The sequence below is a fragment of the Oncorhynchus masou genome, chromosome 12 (assembly GCF_036934945.1).
Source record: "Oncorhynchus masou masou isolate Uvic2021 chromosome 12, UVic_Omas_1.1, whole genome shotgun sequence".
NCBI classification, from domain to species: domain Eukaryota; kingdom Metazoa; phylum Chordata; class Actinopteri; order Salmoniformes; family Salmonidae; genus Oncorhynchus; species Oncorhynchus masou.
In genome coordinates this window covers 78,652,779-78,676,207 of record NC_088223.1, presented here as the reverse complement: position 1 = coordinate 78,676,207, position 23,429 = coordinate 78,652,779, and the positions used below count along the sequence as shown (strand labels likewise).

At 42.5% G+C, this 23,429-nt stretch overlaps 1 protein-coding gene across 3 annotated transcripts; it reads right to left on the bottom strand.

The window, feature by feature from the left end:
• Positions 1-230: 230 nt before the first annotated feature.
• Positions 231-23,072, bottom strand: slc37a2 (solute carrier family 37 member 2). 3 transcript variants are annotated; one of them, XM_064982085.1, is made up of 18 exons: positions 22,400-23,072; positions 21,175-21,256; positions 20,000-20,090; positions 19,752-19,830; positions 19,529-19,664; positions 18,344-18,420; positions 17,910-18,076; positions 17,433-17,470; positions 16,967-17,113; positions 16,608-16,698; positions 16,383-16,445; positions 14,559-14,644; positions 14,015-14,063; positions 13,618-13,691; positions 13,167-13,245; positions 12,682-12,779; positions 11,683-11,747; positions 231-3,791 (listed from the first exon to the last, which is right to left on the bottom strand). In XM_064982085.1, exons 1-18 carry the CDS (start codon positions 22,456-22,458, stop codon positions 3,776-3,778), a joined length of 1,497 nt encoding a protein of 498 aa, XP_064838157.1. In that variant the 5' UTR covers positions 22,459-23,072; the 3' UTR covers positions 231-3,775. The 3 variants fall into 3 exon arrangements, with proteins under 3 accessions (XP_064838157.1, XP_064838158.1, XP_064838159.1); XM_064982086.1 differs by having other exon boundaries at positions 16,967-17,083; XM_064982087.1 differs by lacking the exons at positions 231-3,791; positions 11,683-11,747; positions 13,167-13,245.
• Positions 23,073-23,429: the final 357 nt, after the last annotated feature.

Sequence of the window (23,429 nt, the reverse complement as noted above, 5' to 3'; positions counted from 1 at the left end):
TTTTGGAATGCAATGCAGACATGGGTGATGTGGTAGCAGAATATGTTTTTGAGGGATATGGGATTTAGATAAGCGAATATGAGCCGTTTCTGTGCAGTTAACAATGAAATATGACAAGATAAAAACATCCTGGAGCATGTTTACACCAGTCAACGGTTTTTAGTGAGGAGTTGCATTTTACCTTTCAGATTTTAGGTAGACTTCCAAATTAAAACACACACACAAATATATAAAGTAAAACATGCCCTTCTCAGGAAATGAAATACAGTTGGTCATGCTCAGATTTATTCAGCTTAAATCAGACATCTGATATACACTACACTTCATCATTTACATTTTTTCTAAATGTATTTGGAACATAATACAGCCTGCCCTCTGCATAGCTTATGCATGGTATAACATCTGACTTTATTTGGGGCACTACAACTATCTGCATCCCTCCTCAATTAACTTAAAAAAGATTACGCTCCCTCTAACAATGCCTCTGACTACAACAAAGCAACAGAGGGTCCCTGAAGTACAATTATCACTTTAATAACATGGCCCACCGGCGAGGATGCTCAGTTGGTAGAGGATGATGCTTGTAATGCCAGGGTTGTTGGTTCGATTCCCATGGGGGACCAGTACAAAAAAAGTATGAAAATGTATGCACTCACTACTGTAAGTCACTCTGGGTAAGAGTGTCTTTGAAATGACTCAAATGTCAACAAATAAATATCTACAAAGAATGAAACACCAATTAATTGAAAAAAAAGAATACCATTTGTGGACACTGGTCCCCTCAGTTTTTACTTGGCCAGTGAAGTGAAAACTTTTAAATTCAGCTCAAAACTCCAGCATTTTGGATTTGATATTAAATGTCTTATATGAACCTACAAGATAGAATGTCACCTGTTATTTGAGGGTGAATAAGGATGAGCAAGAAAGTTAGACGCACAACGATCATGCCCCTAAAACATTCTAACCTCTAGCCATTATCAATAACAGGGGAGGTTAGGGTATAATATTTATGCCTCTAACTTCCTCACTAATCATTATTCACAATTCATTCATGATTATCTGGAATCATGGAAGCATCCACATTAATGTAGAAGTGTTCAGAAACATATCATATTCTTATTTACAATAGAAGTGACTCCAAAATGACAAAATACATTATATACCATTACATTTCTATTGGGCAGAGAGTAATCTGAAACACAACCTAAAAAAGCAAATGCATCCAACAAATGTGTAGTCACAAGCTTGATGTAGCCATTGTGTGCTAGGAATATGGGACCAAATACTAAACTTGAATAAATGTAATACACTAAGTGAATTTGTCTAAAAACGTGACACCTTCAAAAATGGGGGGACTAGATACATAAAATGCTTTCATTTCTAGATTGTGTTAAGGGATTTTTTTAATCAATAATGACTAATTATGTATACATTTCAATCAGGACTGACTAATCAGAATACTATTATGTTACTGTATAGATGTATGAATTTTATTTTAATCTTAGTATTGAATGTGTGTGTAATTATAATCAAGAATTAGAACAATGACTGTCTGTTCCTTGGAAGAAACAAATTAACTTATCGTCAGACTGGCTAGAATGCTTATCTACACAGAAAGACCTTGGCTTGGTCATAAATTATCTAAATTGGTGGGAGACGATGTAGGAAGGCTTGAGAACTATACTGCCATTGTACCGGAGTGGGGGAGAGACGGGACAGTTCGAAACCTAATGACGTCATTTTCCGTTTATAACCTGTTGTAAATTGTATCATGTTCAGTACTCTCGAGAATAAACACTAGTGCTTAATTTTGAGACTGGTTTCCGCCCATTTTATGCAAATAAGTTTCTTACAAACCCTTAGAAATGGGCTGAGTGTATTAATTTAATTGGGTATTAAACATATAGAAATTTAATTCCACTAACAAAACACCCCAAAATAAAAAAATTGTATTTTCGGCTCATTTGATTTCAAATCCAAAAAGCTGGAGTATAGAGCCAAATTACATTTTAGCTTCTCTGCCAAATAAATATGTAGGAGAGTAGGTAGCGTGCCACTAAAAGGGATACATTTACAATCAAAGACACACGTGAAAACATTGGGTGAGCTCGTTTTGCATGGCTCGGTCCCCTGGCTGTTTGTCGCGTGGGAGGAATTGGCGCTCAACTTGCAATTTAGGAGCCCGACGGCAAAAGTCAAAGCCCCTGTTATGATACCGATGGTTTGTCGGGATAGATGGTTCCTACGATTGTGACGAGATGGAGTACAGCTCCATCGAGATGTCGCGTCGAGGACAACAGTTGTTGACAAACGTTGCATTTTAGCTAAGCCCAACCCTTTTCCTAACCTTAACTTCATTCTCTTAAGCTGCTAAATTATTTCTCCTAACGTGCCATGTACATAAACTTCTCTCCATAGCTGAACTCCATCTAGCCCACCATTTTCCAATGAGGGTCGCAAGAGAAAGTCTGAAATTTTGCTTAGTTCATAGAAGCTGCTAGTTTTAGTTGTAATAAACAGTGGTTTCTGTTTTCTTCCTACAAATGTGGCTCTATCTTTTGAATGGCTTAAGCTACAAAATATTATGACCCCATGACTGAAAGATAAGACTCTTAGGAACACGTATGTTTTCCTCTACAATGCCCACAAGCCACGCAGGACTCATTAGAACAGAGTGCAAAAGACTAGGCGCTAACTAAATCAAACTTGGGGGAGGGGTCATCAATGATGGTATTCTTTTCTACACAGAATTATTGACTGATGATCTTCTGAACTTCCCAATACCGCTGATGCATTTCAGTCATTTCAAACCATACTTCCTTCAGATTGAAATACTGTCAAAAGTGCTGTCAGACTGATTTGTAATAGGCGGTTATAGACAATTTAAAAAACTAAATGTTGGCCGTTTGGCAATTATTATTATTTTTTTTACATGGTGGGCGGGGGGGGGTCACAAAAAGTGGGCCAAAAAAAGTTTGGGAACTCTATCTAGCCACAACCGTAAAAACGTTTAGTCCAGACAAACCATCAGTATCATCACATACCCTGCTCAAAATTTGACGAGGCCGGCGAGGAGCGGTGGAGTCAAAAACAAAACAACGAAGTGCACATGGAGGATACAAACTAACTTCTAATCATTGATCAATAAACATTTTAACAAACATTTGCATCAGAGACAAATGGAATAATGTGATGGTGCAGTCTGATAATTGTTTTGATCAGTCAGCAAACTTATCCGTTGAGTTTTTGTTGGTGATAACATTCACCTCCACAGCCCTTGATTACCTTGAAACTCCTTTACTGCTTATGTAGTTTGGCATCCCTCGGCTGTGCAAAATGAGCTCCCCCGAATTCAACTTGCCCAATACTGGTAAGTGATGTCAACTGGAGGGGAGATTGGGGAAAGGCACAGTGTGCACAGAATTGTAATGATAAAACATGAAATATGCACACAGCACTGAGAGGGGCTATAAGAGAGTCTATAAAAAAAATGTTTTAAAGTGTATTTTTTGGGGGGTTTAAAAGAGAAAGAGCTTTGCGGTCACTTAAGGAAGGGACATGTTCTCTTTGTCAGACGGTCCCAGAATATCAATGGCCCCTTCCTCCTTTTTCAGCTCCTTTCATCCGCTGGTGACGAGGTATGGATCCATTAAGGCTGAAGGATGAAAGGACCAGTACTGTATGAATCACGGTGTGCCTCAGGGATTATTACTGGGTCATTTTTCCTGCGCCCGTCCTCGCAGGTGTGATACGGTCTCTTGTCCCAGGCAGCCACTCAGATTTCTTTGAACCTGCAAACACAAGGTTAGATTAGCCTATTTCAGAATGGACCGAATGCAAACCTATTCCGGTTATTAACATAGGCACCAGATCATTGGATCTAATTAATTCAATGTCATTTCATATTTGAGGACTGGCAGTGTAGGAACAACCACAGAATCTTCAACTGAGTATATCTGGCTACCCGGATAAAGCACTAAATAAACTTCAGTTTGTGTTAAATACGGCTGCTAGAATCTTGAAACAAAAAATTTGATCATATTACTCCAGTGCTAGCCACTCTACATTGGCTTCCTGTTAAGGCAATGGCTGATTTCAAGGTTTTACTGCTAACCTACAAAGCATTACATGGGCTTCCACCTACCCATCTTTTCGATTTGGTCCTGCCGTACATACCGACACGTACGCTACGGTCACAAGACGCAGGCCTCCTTACTGTCCCTAGATTTTCTAAGCAAACAGCTGGAGGCAGGGCTTTCTCCTACAGAGCTCCATTTTTATGGAATGGTATGCCTACCCATGTGAGAGACGCAGGCTTGGTCTCAAATTTCAAGTCTTTATTGAAGACTCATCTCTTCAGTAGGTCTTATGATTGAGTGTAGTCTGGCCCAGGAGTGTGAAGGTGAACGGAAAGGCACTGGAGCAACGACCAGACCTTGCTGTCTCTGCCTGGCCGGTTCCCCTCTCTCCACTGGGATTCTCTGCCTCTAACCCTATTACAGGGGCTGAGTGACTGGCTTACTGGTGCTCTTCCATGCCATCCCTAGGAGGGGTGCATCACTGACGTGGTCTTCCTGTCCGGGTTGGCGGCCCCCCTTTAAGTTATGCCGTGGGGGAGATCTTCTTGGTCTATACTCGGCTTTGTCTCAGGATGGTAGGTTGGTGGATGAAGATATCCCTCTAGTGGTGTGGGGGCTGAGCTTTGGCAAAGTGGGTGGGGTTATATCCTGCCTGTTTGGCCCTGTCCGGGGGAATCGTCGAATGGGGCCACAGTGTCTCCTGACCCCTTCGGTCTCAGTCTCCAGTATTTATGCTGCAATAGTGTGTGTCGGGAGGCTAGGGTCAGTCTGTTATATCTGGAGTATTTCTCCTGTCTTATCCGGTGTCCTGTGTGAATTTAAGTATACTCTCTCTAATTCTCTCTCTCTCTCAGAGGACCTGAGCCCTAGGACCATGCCTCAGGACTACCTGGCCTGATGAGTTAGTATTGAGTTAGTTTAGGAGGTGGAATAAATGGGGGGCAGCATAGAGCCATGAGGTGCACAATTGTTGTTGGGGACAGAGTCTTGCTTTATTTGAAAGCAACATTATTTCACAGGATGTGAGGGTTAGTTTGGAACTTGGAATAAACGGGACAGCGTGTGGCCAGCGGTTGTGGATTATCCAACATACAGCTTCCTTTAACCTTCAACACTGTCTCGTAGCACAAAGAAACAGACACCTTGGCTGGTAGTGAAACTGTATTATGACAAACCCAAACACATTACACTGTGTATTATGCTATCTTTTTTTTTTAAAGCCTACAAGCCCCAGTGCAGCCAAAAACTAGATTTTGTGTTTTATTTATTTATTTGGTGTACGAGCTGGTCAAAAACACTGCCTGAAATGTCAGCCTGTTTTGGTGTGATGGAGTTTTGGTCTGCCTGGTGACCTCATCAGGTGGTAAATTAGTTAATAAAACAATAAGGAAGTGCATTCTAAATTCCATTAGCTAGTTTTCAGTGTTCCCCTCACCACTCAGACCACACCCAGACAGCCCTAGCATCATTAGTGCCAGAGAAATTGAAGCTGTGTGTCTTTTTGACCATTTGAAAACATAGTCAGGAACTTAAAACCTCTATAGGATCGGTGTTAAGCTAACGTAGGCTAATGTGATAAGCATGAGGTTGTAAGTAACATGAACATTTCCCAGGATCCAGACATATCTGATATGGGCAGAAAGATGAACAAGAATGTAAGCTAACTGCACTGTCCAAGTTACAGTAGCTATTACATTGAAAGACTACCGTGCTATTGTTTGAGGACCGTGCACAATTATTAACTTAAATGTATTAGTAAACCAATTAGGCACATTTGGGCAGACTTGATACAACATTTTGAACAGATTGGATCAGCCTAAAACTTTGCAAATACATTGCAAAATCTAAATTGCAACTGGGCTAGAATAATATACTATGTCCTTTCTTTTGCATTTCAAAGATGGTAAAACATTTTTTTAAATATATGTACACTGCTCAAAAAAATAAAGGGTACACTTAAACAACACAATGTAACTCCAAGTCAATCACAATTCTGTGAAATCAAACTGTCCACTTAGGAAGCAGCACTGATTGACAATAAATTTCACATGCTGTTGTGAAAATGGAATAGACAACAGGTGGAAATTATAGGCAATTAGCAATACACCCCCAATAAAGGAGTGGTTCTGCAGGTGGGGACCACAGACCACTTCTCAGTTCCTATGCTTCCTGGCTGATGTTTTGGTCACTTTTGAATGCTGGCGGTGCTTTCACTCTATTGGTAGCATGAGACGGAGTCTACAACCCACACAAGTGGCTCAGGTAGTGCAGCTCATCCAGGATGGCACATCAATGCAAGATGTGGCAAGAAGGTTTGCTGTGTCTGTCAGCGTAGTGTCCAGAGCTTGGAGGCGCTACCAGGAGACAGGCCAGTACATCAGGAGACGTGGAGGAGGCCGTAGGAGGGCAACAACCCAGCAGCAGGACCGCTACCTCCGCCTTTGTGCAAGGAGGAGCAGGAGGAGCACTGCCAGAGCCCTGCAAAATGACCTCCAGCAGGCCACAAATGGGCATGTGTCTGCTCAAACGGTCAGAAACAGACTGAGGGTGGTATGAGGGCCCGACGTCCACAGGTGGGGGTTGTGCTTACAGCCCAACACTGTGCAGGCCGTTTGGCAAATTCGCCACTGGCGCCCTGTGCTCTTCACAGATGAAAGCAGGTTCACACTGAGCACATGTGACAGACGTGACAGAGCCTGGGAGACGCCGTGGAGAACGTTCTGCTGCCTGCAACATCCTCCAGCATGACAGGTTTGGCAGTGGGTCAGTCATGGTGTGGGGTGGCATTTCTTTGGGGGGCCGCACAGCCCTCCATGTGCTTGCCAGAGGTAGCCTGACTGCCATTAGGTACCGAGATGAGATCCTCAGACCCCTTGTGAGACCATATGCTGGCGCGGTTGGCCCTGGGTTCCTCCTAATGCAAGACAATGCTAGACCTCATGTGGCTGGAGTGTGTCAGCAGTTCCTGCAAGAGGAAGGCATTGATGCTATGGACGAGCCCACCAGTTCCCCAGACCTGAATCCAATTGAGCACATCTGGGACATCATGTCTCGCTCCATCCACCAATGCCACGTTGCACCACAGACTGTCCAGGAGTTGGCGGATTCTTTAGTCCAGGTCTGGGAGAAGATCCCTCAGGAGACCATCCGCCACCTCATCAGGTGCATGCCCAGGTGTTGTAGGGAGGCCATACAGGCACGTGGAGGCCACACACACTACTGAGCCTAATTTTGGACATTACATCAAAGTTGGATCAGCCGGTAGAGTGGTTTTCCACTTTAATTTTGCGTGTGACTCCAAATCCAGACCTCCATGAGTTGATAAATTTGATTTCCATTGATCATTTTGGTATCAAGAACATGCATATCCTTGCTTCAGGTCCTGAGCTACAGGCAGCAGGACTTAGGCATGTCATTTTAGGCGAAAATTGAAAAAAGGGTGGAATCCTTAAGAGGTTTAATGCAATAGCTTCCCGGACTATCTACATTGAGCCTTTTTGCAGTAACTTCTTTTACTCATCACATAAGCTGCTAATACAGTTTATTATGTCACTTTACCCCTATCTATATGCACATACAATATCGACCTCAATTACTTCGTACCCCTGCACATTGACTAGGCACTGGCATTGAGTATTTAATATTAGTTTTTTTGTTTTTACATTGCTATTATTTCTCCATTTTCTTTTTCTCTGCATCGTTGAGAAAGGCCTATATGTAAGCATGTCACTGTTAGTCTACACCTGTTTACCAAGCATTTTTATCTTTACCTTTATTTAACCAGGCAAGTCAGTTAAGAACAAATTCTTATTTTCAATGACGGCCTAGGAACAGTGGGTTAACTGCCTGTTCAGGGGCAGAACGACAGATTTGTACCTTGCCAGCTCGGGGTTTTGAACTTTGCAGCCTTCCGGTTACTAGTCCAACGCTCTAACCACTGGGCTACCATGCCGTGATGAACACACACACACAGCAAAAAAATAAACATCCCCTTTTCAGGACCCTGTGTTTCAAAGATAATTTGTAAAAATCCAAATAACTTCACAGATCTTCATTGTAAAGGGTTTAAAACACTGTTTCCCATGCTTGTTCAATGAACCATTAATGAACATTCACCTGTGGAACGGTCGTTAAGACACTAACAGCATACAGTAGGCAATTAAGATAACAGTTATGAAAACACAAGTGGCCTTTCTACGGACTCTGAAAAACACCAAAAGAAAGATGCTCAGGGTCCCTACTCATCTGTGTGAACGTGCCTTAGGCATGCTGCAAGGTGGCATGAGGACTGCAGATGTGGCCAGGGCAATAAATTGCAATGTCTGTACTGTGACACGCCTAAGACAGCGCTACAGGCTGGACAGCTGATTGTCCTCACAGTGGCAGACCACGTTGGACACCTGCACAGGATCGGTACATCCGAACATCACACCTGCGGACAGGTACTGGATGGCAACAACAACTGGCCAAGTTACACCAGGAACACACAATCCCTATCAGTGCTCAGACTGTCCGCAATAGGCTGAGAGAGGCTGGACTGAGGGCTTGTAGGCCTGTCTTAAGGCAGGTCCTCACCAGACATCACCGGCAACAGCGTCGCCTATGGGCACAAACCCACCGTCGCTGAACCAGACAGGACTGGCAAAAAGAGCTCTTCACTGACGAATCGCGGTGTTGTCTCACCAGGGGTGATGGTCGGATTCTCGTTTATCGTCAAAGGAATGAGCGTTACACTGAGGCCTGTGCTCTGGAGCGAGATCGATTTGGAGGTGGAGGGTCCGTCGGGGTCTGGGGCGGTGTGTCACAGCATCATCTGAGCTCGTCATTGCAGGCAATCTCCACGCTGTGCGTTACAGGGAAGACATCCTCCTCCCCCATGTGTTACCCTTCCTGCAGGCTCATCCTGACATGAACCTCCAGCATGACAATGCCACCAGCCATACTGCTCGTTCTGTGCGTGATTTCCTGCAAGACAGGAATGTCAGCGTTCTACCATGGCCAGCGAAGAGCCCGGATCTCAATCCCATTGAGCACGTCTGGGAACTGTTGGATCGGAGGGTGAGGGCTAGGACCATTCCCCCCAGAAATGTCCAGGAACTTGAAGGTGCCTCGGTGGAAGAGTGGGGTAACATCTCACAGCAAGAACTGGCAAATCTGGTGTAGTCCATGAGGAGGAGAAGCACTGCAGTACTTAATGCAGCTGTTGGCCACGCCAGATACTGACCGTTACTTTTGATTTTGACCCCCCCCCCTCCTTTGTTCAGGGACACATTATTCCATTTCTGTTCATCACATGTCTGTGGAACATGTTCAGATTTTGTCTCAGTTGTTGAGTCTTATGTTCATACAAATATTTACACATGTTAAGTTTGCTGAAAATGAGAGGATGTTTCTTTTTTTGTTGAGTTTATACACACACCCTACAGTTCATAAGTTTGGGATCACTTAGAAATGTCCTTGTTGAAAGGGACATTTTTTGTCCATTAAAATAACATAAAATTGATCAGAAATAAAGTGTAGACATTTTTAATGTTGTAAATGACTATTGTAGCTGGAAACGGCTTATTTATGAAATATTTACATAGGCGTACAGAGGCCCATTATCAGCAACCATCACTCCTGTGTTCCAACGGCACGTTGTGTTAGCTAATCCAAGTTAATCATTTTAAAAGGCTAATTGATCATTAGAAAACCCTTTTGCAATTATGTTAGCACAGCTGAAAACTGATTAAAGGAGCAATAAAACTGGCCTTCTTTAGACGAGTTGAGTGTCTGGAGAATTAGCATTTGTGGGTTTGATTACAGGCTCAAAATGGCCAGAAACAAAGAACATTCTTATGAAACTCGTCAGTCTATTCTTGTTCTGAGAAATTAAGTTTATTCCATGCGAGAAATTGCCAAGAAACTGAAGATCTCGTACAACGCTGTGTACTTCCCCCTTTACAGAACAGCACAAACTGGCCCTAACCAAAATAGAAAGAGTGAGAGGCCCCGGTGCACAACTGAGCAAGAGGACAAGTACATTAGTGTCTAGTTTGAGAAACAGACGCCTCACAAGTCCTCAACTGGCAGCTTCATTAAATAGTACCCGCAAAACCCCAGTCTCAACGTCAACAGTGAAGAGGCGACTCCGGGATGCTGGCCTTCTAGGCAGAGTTGCAAAGAAAAAGCCATATCTCAGACTGGCCAATAAAAATTTAAGATTAGATGGGCAAAAGAACACAGACACTGGACAGAGGAACAATGTGTAGAAGGCCCGCATCCCGGAGTCGCTTCTTCACTGTTTTGCGGGTACTATTTTATGAATCTGCCAGTTGAGGACTTGTGAGGCATCTGTTTTGGACAGTTATGGACAGACAAATCTATTTTTGAGGTGTTCGAATCACAAAGAAAAACAATCGTGAGACGCAGAAAAAGTGAAAAGATGATGGAAGAGTGCTTGATACCATCTGTCAAGCATGGTGGAGGCAATGTGATGGTCTGGGGGTGCTTTGGTGGTGGTAAAGTGGGAAATTTGTACAGGGTAGAATGGATCTTGAAGGAAGGCAGGCTATCACTCAATTTTACAACGTCATGCCATACCCTGTGGACGGCGCTTAACTTGAGCCAATTTTTTGCTACAACAGGACAATGACCCAAAGAACAGCTCCTAACTATGCAAGAAATATTTAGGGATAGTGTGGAGCTGTTCTTCTATCTATAATGAAGTGGCCAGCACAGTCACCAGATCTCAACTCTATTGAGCTTTTGTGGGAGCAGATTGACCCTATTGTATGTATGAAGTGCTCATCAAGCCAATCCAATTTGTGGGGGATGCTTCAGGAAGCATGGGGTGAAATCTCTTCAGATTACCTCAATAAATTGACAACTAGAATGCCAAAGGTCTGCAAGGCTGTAATTGCTGTAAATGGAGGATTCTTTGACGAAAGCAAAGTTTGAAGGACACAATTATTATTTCAATTAAAAATCATTATTTATAACCTTGTCAACGTCTTGACTATATTTCCATGGAAAACAAGGAAATTTCTAAGTGACCCCAAACTTTTGAATGGTAGTATATATAAATAATTATGATCCAGTGTCTAATAACACCAACTCTAGTCATCCATTCAAAGACAATCACGTCTCAAGTCCTATGGAAACCTGGTGGAACTATACAACTCTCTAGACGCAATCAAGGTCCCAGGTTAATCGTGAATGACAACTTCTGATTTTTAAAAATAGCCTGAGGTGCAATTGCGATTTTCCCCTTAAAGCTAGCCAATTAATCAGCAGCCTGGAGGCCACTTTGGAGTAGAATAATGAGCACCCTTAACCTCTAGGGAAAGGCTAATGTATAAAGCCCTGGTGAGTAGCTCTATTTGTGGCTTTGACCTGTATTTAAAGGAAGAGTAATTTTAGTCCACACTCAAGTTCAATTGCATTTTGCCCCTTTTAAGTGGAGTAGCCAGTATTTGTTCACTTCTTGGATAAAATGGGTATGATTTTATGACTAACGTGACGAATTGCACTTAGCAGCCACTTTATCATAAGAAAAGGAAACCAGCTTTGGGTTTCCTGTTTGGTTATATGATACCCAGCGGTGTAGTCATGAGCGGCTTACCCTCTATGTCTGGGGCTGTGTCCACACCAGCCCCTCACCTCTTTATACACCAGCCTGGACAGCAGCTGGAAAACAGGGAGACAGATCTATTTTAGTAAGCTGTGTTGAGTGTGCTATGTTTTTACACATATAAATATAAAAAATATATATGTAACACAATTTAAAAACAGTCCCAGAACATTATTCCTCCACCAAACTTTACAGTTGGCCCTATGCATTCGGGCAGTTAGAGTTCTCCTGGCATCTGTCAAACCCAGATTCGTCCGTCGGACTGCCAGATGGTGAAACTTGATTCATCACTCTAGAGAACATGTTTCCACTGCTCCACCCACCAATGGCACCCACCCTACTCCACACTACGCTTGGCATTACACATGGTGATCTTAGGCTTGTATGAGGCTGCTCGGCCATGGAAACCCATCTCATGAAGCTCCCAATGAACAGTTCTTGTGCCGACGTTGCTTCCAGAGGCAGTTTGGAATTCAGTAGAAGTGGTGCAACCGAGGATATACGATTTTTAAACGCGACGCGCTTCAGCACTCGGTGGTCCTGTTCTGTGAGCTTGTGTGGTCTATTACTTTGTGGCTGAGCCGTTGTTGCTCCTAGACATTTCCACTTCACAATAACCGCAATTACAGTTGACCGGGACAGCTCTTGCAGGGCAGAAATTTGACGAACTGACTTGTTGGAAAGGTGGCATCCCATGACGGTGCCACGTTGAAAGTCAGAGCTCTTCAATACGAGCCATTCTACTGCAAATGTTTGTCTCTGGAGATTGCATGGCTGTGTGCTCGATTTTATACACGTGGCTGAAATAAACGAATCCATTAATTTGAAGGGGTGTCCACATACCAAATTATACTTTTGGCCATGTAGTGTATCAAGGGAATCATTAATTTTGTACACAATCCACAGGTGTAGCACCTTCTTTGAACATGTGGCAAAAATCTTGCAGTGGTTTATAAAACATGTTAATAAAAACAAAGATTAAAAACTAACCAAACAGGCGAGGATATCAGCAGTGATCAGCATGAAAAATACATTGTTCCATCCCGTCGGAGAGATCAGCCCTGCTAACAGAGGACCTAGGGCGGCACCTAGAGGAGAGTCAGAAAACAAGAGTCATGGGAACCCTAGCACGTAAAACCAGGACTGGATATACAATCTGATTTGGGACAACAATCATAATAAGTATGCCTTTAGAACACTACATGACTTACAATAGAAAATAGTTTTGTATGAGCCATGGACCTTGTACATAAACTGTTTTCAATTTGTAATTGTCACATACCACTGCAATGACTGAGCATTGAAGTTAATCTCTCAAGACATAGGCAACCTAAAATAAAAACCTTCCTTCATGCATTTACACAGGCACACAAAGGCATCTTAGCACCACCAACCCATTACAAGCATCAAATCTAAAAACAACAATATCAAAGAGTACCAATCCCCCGTGTGTGTCCTAGAAATTCCCCACATACCTATTGACCCTGTGCCGTCAATAATTGCAGTGACCGTTGACAATGCTCTAGAATTTCCTCTCAGGCTCTCATGCGTCCCCTATGAAAGGAAAACCCTAATTTTGAATCAACATTCAGCATAAAAGACTTGGGCTCTTTCCAAATGTTTCTCTCCTCAATTCCTTGTCTTCTCTCTCCTCTGCCTCTTCTCAAAAACGCATGGAAGGTAAAGGTCTGACGGGAGGGACCTTGGGATCTTCTTCTCCAATATGGTTTGAGAAAGAGGCGAGGGAGATAGAATGCAAGGAATCGAGGAAAGACGCTTTAGAAAGTGTCTTGGACTAACAGGGAACCTGGGGAATTTGGGGTGAGAGGGGCAATGACGGGCTTATCTCCTGTGTGACTTCGGGAGAGCTGAGGACTTCATGTGAGAAAGGCATGCAGCAGTGCAGCCTGGGGTGGATGTGCTTACCAGGTCAGCAGACACAGCGGTGGTGATGAGGGCGTAGGGTCCGTTCACCAGGGCTCCACACACCAACAGCATCCCTACAAGGCAGAGGAAAACAGCAACAAGTGGATCAGGCATGTACAGTACGCTAGCTAACAGACAAAGGCTATTTTTAATACGCTTTTCATAGTGATATTGTGGTTGTTATGTTGGTTGCACCGATTGCAAGTCGTAGATAAGAGTGTCTGCCAAATGACAAAGCGTAAATGTCAAATCCACAGGCTACAAACACACAACCGACACACAGTAAAGACAATGTGTTAAATTGGAGCATTCATGTAGTTTTCAGTAAGAGGCGTTGAAACCAAAATAGCTCCATGGCTTCAAAGTCAAATTTCATACAGAATAACTTAACTCTTACCGATTGTGGTTGCTAGGCTATGCTGTCCAATGTGGTTGTACAGGAACAGCTAGGAGAGCAACAAAAAAGAACATTTAGACTGGATCGTGGGTCAAATGTGTCACTTTTGAAGGATTTACTAACCCACATGCAGACCCAAAGGAAAACATTGAGCTATGCTGAAAAACGGATTGACACACTACTGTAAAGGAGCTCACGGACTAACAAAATGTTTTCAGGCTTGCGCAGCTGGTGAAGTTCACTGCCAAATCCAGAGTTCCAAGCACAGCCAAATTCCTTTTTCTGTGTCCATAATGCAGTCATATTTACATTGCATATATGTGATTGTGTGATCAAAACATTGACAAAGAGAATTGCCTCTTTTCATAAGTGAATATAAAGTGTCTAGTCCACATTTATAATTCAGGCATTTGTGCAGGCCTTTCCTTATCTACAGTATATTTTGCCCAGCACCGGTTTCCTAAAGTTTGGAGACACTATAAATGGCCCTGGTGTTACACATGGTTAAAAGCCAGTGATGTCTTATGTGTGAATGCACACTCACCATAGGGGCAGCCAGGATTAACATGACACAGCAGGTAGAGGCTCTGCCCCCAGTTTGGTCCGACACCAGTCCAGCCACGATGCCCCCTGCAGAAACACAGCACACACCCTTAACACACAGGGGGAGACAGCAGTCCTACATTAATTATCAATATTATGGGAAGTGCGCACACGCTTTTTCAGTTCTGCCCACAAATTTTCTATAGGATTGAGGTCAGGGCTTTGTGATGGCCACGCCAATACCTTGACTTTGTGGCAACATGGCTTAAGGACAACAACTTTGGAAGTGTGCTTGGGGTCATTTTCCATTTGGAAGACTCATTTGCAACCATGCTTTAACTCCCTGACTGATATCTTGACATGTTGCTTCAACATATGCACGTACTTTTCCTTCCTCATGATGCCATTTATTTTATGAAGTGCACCAGTCCCTCCTGCAGCAAAGCACCCGCACAATATGATGCAGCCACCCCCGTGCTTCACGTTTGGGATGGCAGTCTTCGACTTGCAAGCCTCCCCCTTTTTCCTCCCAACATAATGATGGTCATTATGGCCAAACAGTTCTATTTTTGTTTCATCAGACCAGAGAACATTTCTCCAAAAAGTACGATCTTTGTCCCCATGTGCAGTTGCAAACCGTAGTCTGGCTTTTTCACGGTGGTTTTGGAGCAGTGGCTTCTTCCTTGCTGAGTGGCCTTTCAGGTTATGTCGATATTGGACTCGTTTTACTGTGGATATAGATACCTTTGTACCCGTTTCCTCCAGCATCTTCACAAGGTCCTTTGCTGTTGTCCTGGGATTGATTTTCACTTTTCGCACCAAAGTACACTCATCTCTAGGAGAGAGAATATTTCTCCTTCCTGAGCGGTATGACGGCTGTGTGGTCCCATGGTGTTCAAACTTGCGTATTATTGTTTGTACAGATGAATGTGGTACCTTCAGGCCTTTGGAAATTGCTCCCAAGGATGAACCAGACTTGTGGATGTCTATAAAAAAAATTCTGAGGTCTTGGCTGATTTCTTTTGATTTTCCCATGATGTCAAGCAAAGAGGCACGGAGTTTGAAGGTAGGTAAGCCATGACATCATTTTCTGGAATTTTCCAAGCTGTTTAAAAGGCACAGTCAACTTAGTGCATGTAAACTTCTGACCCACTGGAATTCTGATACAATGAATTGTAATTGATATAATCTGTCTATAAACAATTGTTGGAAAAATGACTTATGTCATGCACAAAGTAGATGTCCTAACCGACTTGCCAAAACTATAGTTTGTCAACAAGAAATTTGTGGAGTGGTTGAAAAACGAGATTTAATGACACCAACCTAAGTGTATGTAAACTTCCGACTTCAAATGTATGTATGGGGGGACAGAGGAAGGGTTAGTCAATCAAAAATCATGTTAACCTCTTATTTCTCACAGTGAGTCAAATCTTTCAGTTAGAATTGTTCCACTTTGACAGAGTATTTTGAGTAGATTGTTGACAGAAAAATGCAACTAAATCCATTTTTATCCCGCTTTGTAACACAATAAACTGAATAAATTCAAGGGATATGAATACTTTTCAAAGACACTGTATATGGTCTGTTTTGTTATGACTGCAGACATGACTTGTTAAGCCTATTTTGTTATGACTGCAGACATTATTTGTTATGACTGCAGAAACCACTCATTATTTCTATGATTTGTTAAAACGACAGTGCAAACAAAACATCCAGGTAATCAGGGAAGAGCTTCCTGGTTCCTCATATGATCTTACAGATTATTAGGCTATAAGAAGGTTAGATAATGCCATATAAAATCCACCACAAAACTGTTAAGGCTTACCAACAATTCCTCCTACATCAAATAGTGTTGACATGTCCCCAGCTTCCTTGGGGTCAAAATGGGCTGAGGAAATAAACATTGGGAATTTTAAGTGACACAGTACGCAATTGACAGCGCATCTCACAAAGCAAAGCAAATCATTATCAGCTTATAAACATAGTTAACATTTGAACCCTCAGGTGAAATGACAACTGTAAACAAATAGGCGCTAAACTGAGTACGTACCAACGTTAGCAATGTAGAGAGGAAGCCAGTAGAGGAAGGTGTAGCTAACGAGCTTAGCGAACAGAAGACAGAGGGAGAACTCCATCACGCCCTGTAAGATAACACACATATTACACAGTCATAGCAACTGTCATAACAACAGTCAACTGCATTCATCTGGGTTTGGGGAGTAATTACAAACAATGAGTCACAACAGAGGTGAAACAGGAATTCAAGGCTTAGGTGCAATGACATAAAATTACAACCCATTATTATGTTGATTGCCTGTGTCTGTTTTGCCAGAGGAATACTTGTAACATTTGATGAAATTCAGCAACTGAAAAGGCTTGAAATGAAAGTAGATTGTGATCCCCACTCACAGGTATCCTGAGGGCCCCACAGAAGCTGATGGCCTTGGTGTGCTCCTCTGCCGGCTCAGAGGGGATAGAGTTGGACTGGCCAGGACTGCTGAAGATCTCCTCATTACTGGACGAGTTCTGTAAGAGAGGCTCCTTCTCATTGTCCTCCTGTCCATACACAGCAATTAGCATGGTTCTAACCAGGGCTGCAACTATTGACTGTTAAGGTTGAATAGATCTGTTTGACATTTTATTACTCTATAATATCAAGTCTGTAAGTAATGTAATGACAAAACGTTGGTCATCACAAAACAAAAATAAGGTCAAAAACTGGGCATAGCTGGTAGCCCAGAGGTTAGTGAAGCGGGCCAGGCATCATATCTCAGGTGCAACCTACACCTACTGCCCTTGTGGCCTTTAGCAAGGCAGCCCTTCTCTATACTACTAAGGGCACCAATTACTTAATGTGTTCTTTGGTTGTACTTACATGGTGTTGTGGAGGGCTGCAACCAATATCTTCTGGTTCTGTGACAGAAAAAAGGTTTTGCTCACAAATACATTTTCATGTCAAAATACAGTCTTGGGACATGCAAACTCTCATTTTACATTTTGTCTTAATGTTAACCGTCTAAGTTTAAGATGAAATGCCTGCAGTGAAAACTCTGATAAATGCAACATGATCCTTTTTCAAACTAACTTAATAAAAATGTCTCCTCCAATAATAACTGTATGGTGGCAATGAACATTTTGACTATGATCTATCAAGCTTCAATAGGTTGTAATGGATTACAGTCAGCACTATTGGCATGTTTTGAACAAGGTCTTGGCATATCCATAAAGTAGGAACTCTGATCTAGGATCAGGCCCCCCCTGTCCATTAATTATAATCTCAAAGGCAAAACTTCTAGATCAGCAATCCTACTCTGAGATGCCTTAAGAATACGGGCCAAGAGGTCAGACTCACTCTCCACCAGGAAGAAGAAACAGAGAACGCCAGTGGAGGCGATGATGATGCCAGGCACAATGAAGGACATGCCCCAGGCCGAAGATACGAAGACGCCAGCGATGAGTGAGCCCAGGATGTTGCCTACCGAGGTGTGGGAGTTCCAGACGCCCATGATGAATCCTCGCCTGGAGGGAGAGGGACAGACACATACAGATAGGATGGAAATGAGTTGGATTTACCTTGAGAAACATTGTACATCTTGACGGTGAACAGTGAGACAGCTTACTAAATACTGAGGACAGCTTTTGGCATTGGACGCCTGTTGCTTTTACTTTCACATCATGTGACTGACTGAGCAACAGATAAAAACCCTGCACGAGATGGAAAAGAGGGTACTGATACTGCGTAGTCAGCATTGCTGAACCAGTCTACAGTAAGGATGTCTCACTCACTTCCCTTTTCCAAACCAGTTCCCAACGCAGGCCACCACTGCAGGCCAGCCTGTCGTCTGCACCAGTCCATTCATTGCCTACGAAAGTAAGAGGGAGATTGAGGTCTTTAAATTCTCTGTTATTTCAACATTAAATATCTCCCTACACCAGACCCAATGAGAGAAAAAGAGAGGGAGATAGAGATACTTTTTGTATCCCAACAAGAAAGAGAAAGGGATACGAATAAAAATAGAGAAGGGGGTGGGCTGGTTTCCTACATTACATTCCAACAAACAGCCTTGAGAAAAGTACTGGCATTGAAACACTCTTTCAGCCTCCCTCACACTATCGCTGTCATATGATACTGAAACAGAGAGGGGCTACCTGGACTTGTGCAATAAGAAATGCCTAGCCAGTTATAGCTCAATCTTGGGTGCAATGATCACGTTCCCGCACTGACTGACTGTGTGGAGGCTCATTGATTTAACGCTACGTTAGTCTACATGATACACTTGCAGAGTAATAAAATATATATAGCTGTCGGTTATATTAGCCACGACTTACCGTTCTTTGTGCAGCTTCAAATGTTGAACAAAATTAGAAATTGTTGCGCCTCTGTCTGTAATTTTATTCCTGCATGTTTTGCAAGTTGCAATCCGTTTTTTGTTGATACAGCGTAGTCTTTATATCTGAAAATAATAATTTGGGGTATCATCTTTCCAAGGGCTCCATCTGAATTCACCCGCCGACGTTCCTCTGCACTGCCGCGCACAACTTGTTCTCAGCTGGTACAATTTGATTGGCTGCTGTCCGATTCAAACTGTAATCCGTTAAATGAAGAGTTGATGCGCTGCACACTTTATTTAATAGCATAATTTTTTTATATATTTGGTCTTGGGGAGGGTATCAAGTCAGGTCGAGTTATAAGGCTAAAATCCAAGTCAAGTCACGAGTCATTGGTGTCAAAGACGATTTTCAAGTCATCATATTTGTGAATCGAATCTGACTCGAGTCCAAGTCATGTGACTCAAATCAACACCTCTGGCTGTAAGTAGCAGTATTGTTTCCCGTTAGTTTACTCCAGTCAGGGTAGGAATGGCAGTGTATGGCGAAAAAAAGTATATTTAATACAAAAATAAAAAAGGTAACTATGCTGCAGTGTGTGAGCAAGTGACTGAATGGTTTTGGAGGAGATTTAACCCGTACCTGGAAGAAGGCGTAGTACCATATTGAGTGGATGTTCAAGTAGAAGCCCAGGCCAAAAAGACATGTGAAGAGACCACTGAGAAGCATACCGATGGTCAAGTAGTAGCGCAGGGGCACGCGCTCTCCAAATATCCCACTGTCAAACCGCACAACATCATCTGGTCAACTGCTTGTAGTGAGTGACACATATACAAAACACAATCAAATACATATTTCGGCCTACCTGAAAAACATGCCAATGGCATAAGCAACCAGGAAGGAGTTGTCCACAGCTCCAAACAGTGTCTTGTAGTTGTCCTGGTCTGGACAGAACAAGAGGACACTGAAAATATCCAAATGAAATCTGCTGTCCCATTCTACTGACATGTTGTGCATTCTAAATATTTGTTTTGTAAGCACTCAGAAAACTTTGGAAGAATTTCTATTTCTTCTTAAAATGAACAAAGAACTCGAGTCAAGCAGAGGACTCACCAAAGGGCGCCCAGTCACACCAGGTTTCATTGTCAGTTCCATTGAGGTTTGGAGGTCGAATGAGGGTGGAACAATTTCTGTGCAGCTGACTCTGTACATGCATGGGGCAATAAGCAGAGATTACACACATGGACACAAAACACTCAGCCTTTAAGATTACCTGCATAAAGATGGTAAAGAACTAAACGTCTCGAAAGAAAAACAACTATGAAATAATTCTCACAAACTATACTGAACATAAACAAAACAATTTCAAATATTTGACTGAGTTACAGTTCATATAAGGAAATCAGTAAATTGAAAAAAATTAATTAGACCCTAATCCATGGATTTCACATGACTTGGCAAAGGCACAGCCATGGGTGGGCATAGGCCTACACACTTGGGAGACTGCCTGCCCCCCCCAATGGGCGCAAGGCCCAGCCAATCAGAATGAGCTTTTCCCCCACAAAAGGGCTTTATTAAAGACAGAAATACTCCTCAGTTTCATCAGCTGTCTGGGTGGCTGGTCTCACGATCCCACAGGTAGAGGCCGGATGCAGCAGTCCTGGACTGGCATGGTTAAACGTGGTCTGCGGTTGTGAGGCCGGTTGGAAGTACTGACAAATTCTCTAAAACGACGTTGGAGGCGGCTTATGGTAGAGAAATTAACATTAAATTCCCTAGCAACAGCCCTAGTGGACATTCCCACAGTCAGCATGCCAATTGCATGCTCCCTCAAAACTTAAGACATCTGTGGCATAGTGTTGTGTGGCAAAACGGCACATTTTAAAGTGGCCTTGTATTGAACCGAGCACAAGATGCACCTGTGTAATGATCATGCTGTTTAATCAGCTTCTTGATATGCCACACCTGTCAGGTGGTTTGATTATCTTGGCAAAGGAGAAATGCTCACTAACAGGGATGTAAACAAATTTGTGCACAACAAAAATAAACTTTGTGTGTATGGAACATTTCTGGGATCTTTTATTTCAGGTCATGAAACATGATACCAACACTTTACATGTTGTTTTTATATTTTTGTTCAGTATATAGTGTTAACCATTGTAGTGCGGCTCGAGTGTTCTCGGGATTCTGTGGTCTAGAACACCTAGAGATGTTACAATATAAAGCTGAACAGTGTGGCCATACATTTCAATAACGTTTAATACAGGTTTGTGGAGTCAGTGTATCACCTTAATGATGCTGATGGGTTTCCGGGAGAGATGGTAGCTGGTATAGAAAAGGAAGGTGAGGAAGAGGGTGAAACCTCGGTACCTGGACAGAGAGAGTAGAAGAAGAGCTCATTCTAATGTTATCCAAAGCAAATACCATGCCATGAACTTCGTCCTCTTTGTAAGTCAAAGCACACCCTCTACAGTTTTTAGGACAATCTCTTTCTTTCACATGGTCTAGACTAGAAGTCTCCAGGGATGTTAGCATCATAGGTTATGGAAGGAGGGAGAGGGGAGAGAGGCCGAGAGGCAGGCTTCAAACTACCATCCTGGAGAGGGTTCTGGGGAGAACACAAAACCATTGTTCACATGGACTTGTCTGTACAGTAGACAGTACACATATGCACTTTTTTTGTGGGAACCTGACATGGAAACCAAACAGGGTATTCAGAATAGTTCTTCAGTGCTGGGACCAGTACAGGGACCTGGCTGCCTCATGACACTAGGTGCACACTGCACAGGAAGGCAGCTTGTTACAACCCACAGACACTGCATGCTCTGTACTGACTGTTTACTTTTCCTGGAGTGGAAAGGCAGGTTTTACCACGAGTTAGATTCCGTTAACACCTCACTTACAACCTGGTGTAACCTCCTCATCCCCAGGCTAATTGCACACAACACATAGAATTCATCTCAAATTACACCATATTAGTGTCCTACTTTTGACCATGTGCTGTGGTCAAAAGTGGTACACTACATAGGGAATTGGATGCCATTTCAGACAGCCATTCGGGAGGAAGTGTAGTGACTGAGACAAAACCTGCTGTGACCTTTAACCCTTTACTGGATCAGTGACAGCAATAATGCAGAAGGTTTTGTTGATTGCAGAATAGTTACAGAAATCCAATAGCCTTCACCGAGGATGATTGCATGTAACATTCTATGATTGTCAATGCTTCTTTTTGCAAATACATATTTGAATATGGGGTTTAACTATACCTAATGAAACACTCAAATGAAATCTCGACTGTTGACTAATTCCTAACATTCTAAAATGTCAGTATGTCAGTAATGCATAGATAGAATGACACCAAATCTCTCGCCAATCATTGACATCTAGCTGATTAAGGACAAAACCGCCGTTTCCCCTCCCCCATCATCAAAGTACATACTGTAAAATTCAATGCATTTAGTTTCGTTTACATGAAGGGTGTCACAATATAATTCAAAGACAGTGTAAACTTACCAGCTGTCTCTTGAGAAGGACGTGATCAGTCTAATACCGGGAGCCAAAGAAGACCTCATCTTTGATGTAGTTGCCTAAACAACTTCGTAACACTTGTTAAAAACCGCTTACAATTGTCTCTCAGACATGGCTTCAGAAGTTATATCGGGTGCCTTATATACACCCAATTGATGATATAGTATTTGTACAAAAACTAGGGCTACAAAAAATTCTCTATAAAACTAGCTAAAAACAAACTTAAACTATTACGTTTCGTTACATGGGACAGCTTCTTTTCTCCCAGGCTCTCGCTTGAAATTTCTTTCCACTTGTCTTTGATTAAAAACACACCGATTTTTCTTTTCTTTAAAAAAATAAATAATATAAAATATAAAGAACAAAAACACTCCGAGCACTGATCAAAAAAGTTTCAGTCGCTTTGCTATTCCTGCTTCATGATGATGTGGGTGAATCTCCACAAACAATGAATTCCCATCGATTTCCATACTTGCTCGAGTCCGCTGATAGCGTTATAAAAGCCGGTTCCTATAAATACTCTATGCACTTCTCTACCGTGTCACACGGAAATGTGTACATATGTTAACAGATTGTGTCCATAATAGTTTGAAGGCAGTCCTCCCCTAATGTTTTCCAAACCCAGGCAAAACGCCTCAACAAAATCAATATTCCGAAGTGTGTGGACACGTGTTTCCCGTGTCTGACGTCACAGAATTAAAGGAGCAATGATTGAATGGGAAAGTTCGTTTTACATGGCCCGTTGCCTTGGTTGGGCAGAGTTTGTATAGTCAGTCCATTCTATTGTACATGAATGTAATTTCCACTCAACCGGGGCACCGGGCTATAAAAACCATCTTGTCCATTAACTCTTCAAGTAGCAGAGAAGTACGGTTTGTCTTTCTTTATGTTATAACCTACTTACAGCAGAAAATGAAAATACGCAAAAATGGCTATATTTTTAAATGCAATCTCTAAAATTACAAATTTAAACGTTTCTTGGGCCATGTTGGGAGAGATTTTCTGCAAAACACCG

What these genes read in the sequence shown, in the direction of transcription:
- slc37a2 (XM_064982085.1), bottom strand. Translation starts at nt 22,458, where the DNA reads ATGAGGTCTTCTTTGGCTCCCGGTATTAGACTGATCACGTCCTTCTCA. An exon ending in TTTCTTCTTCCTGGTGGAGA is followed by an intron (nt 17,471 to 17,909) that starts GTGAGTCTGACC and finishes TTTCTGTCACAG; the next exon opens with AACCAGAAGATATTGGTTGC. An exon ending in TCTCTACATTGCTAACGTTG is followed by an intron (nt 16,446 to 16,607) that starts GTACGTACTCAG and finishes TTATTTCCTCAG; the next exon opens with CCCATTTTGACCCCAAGGAA.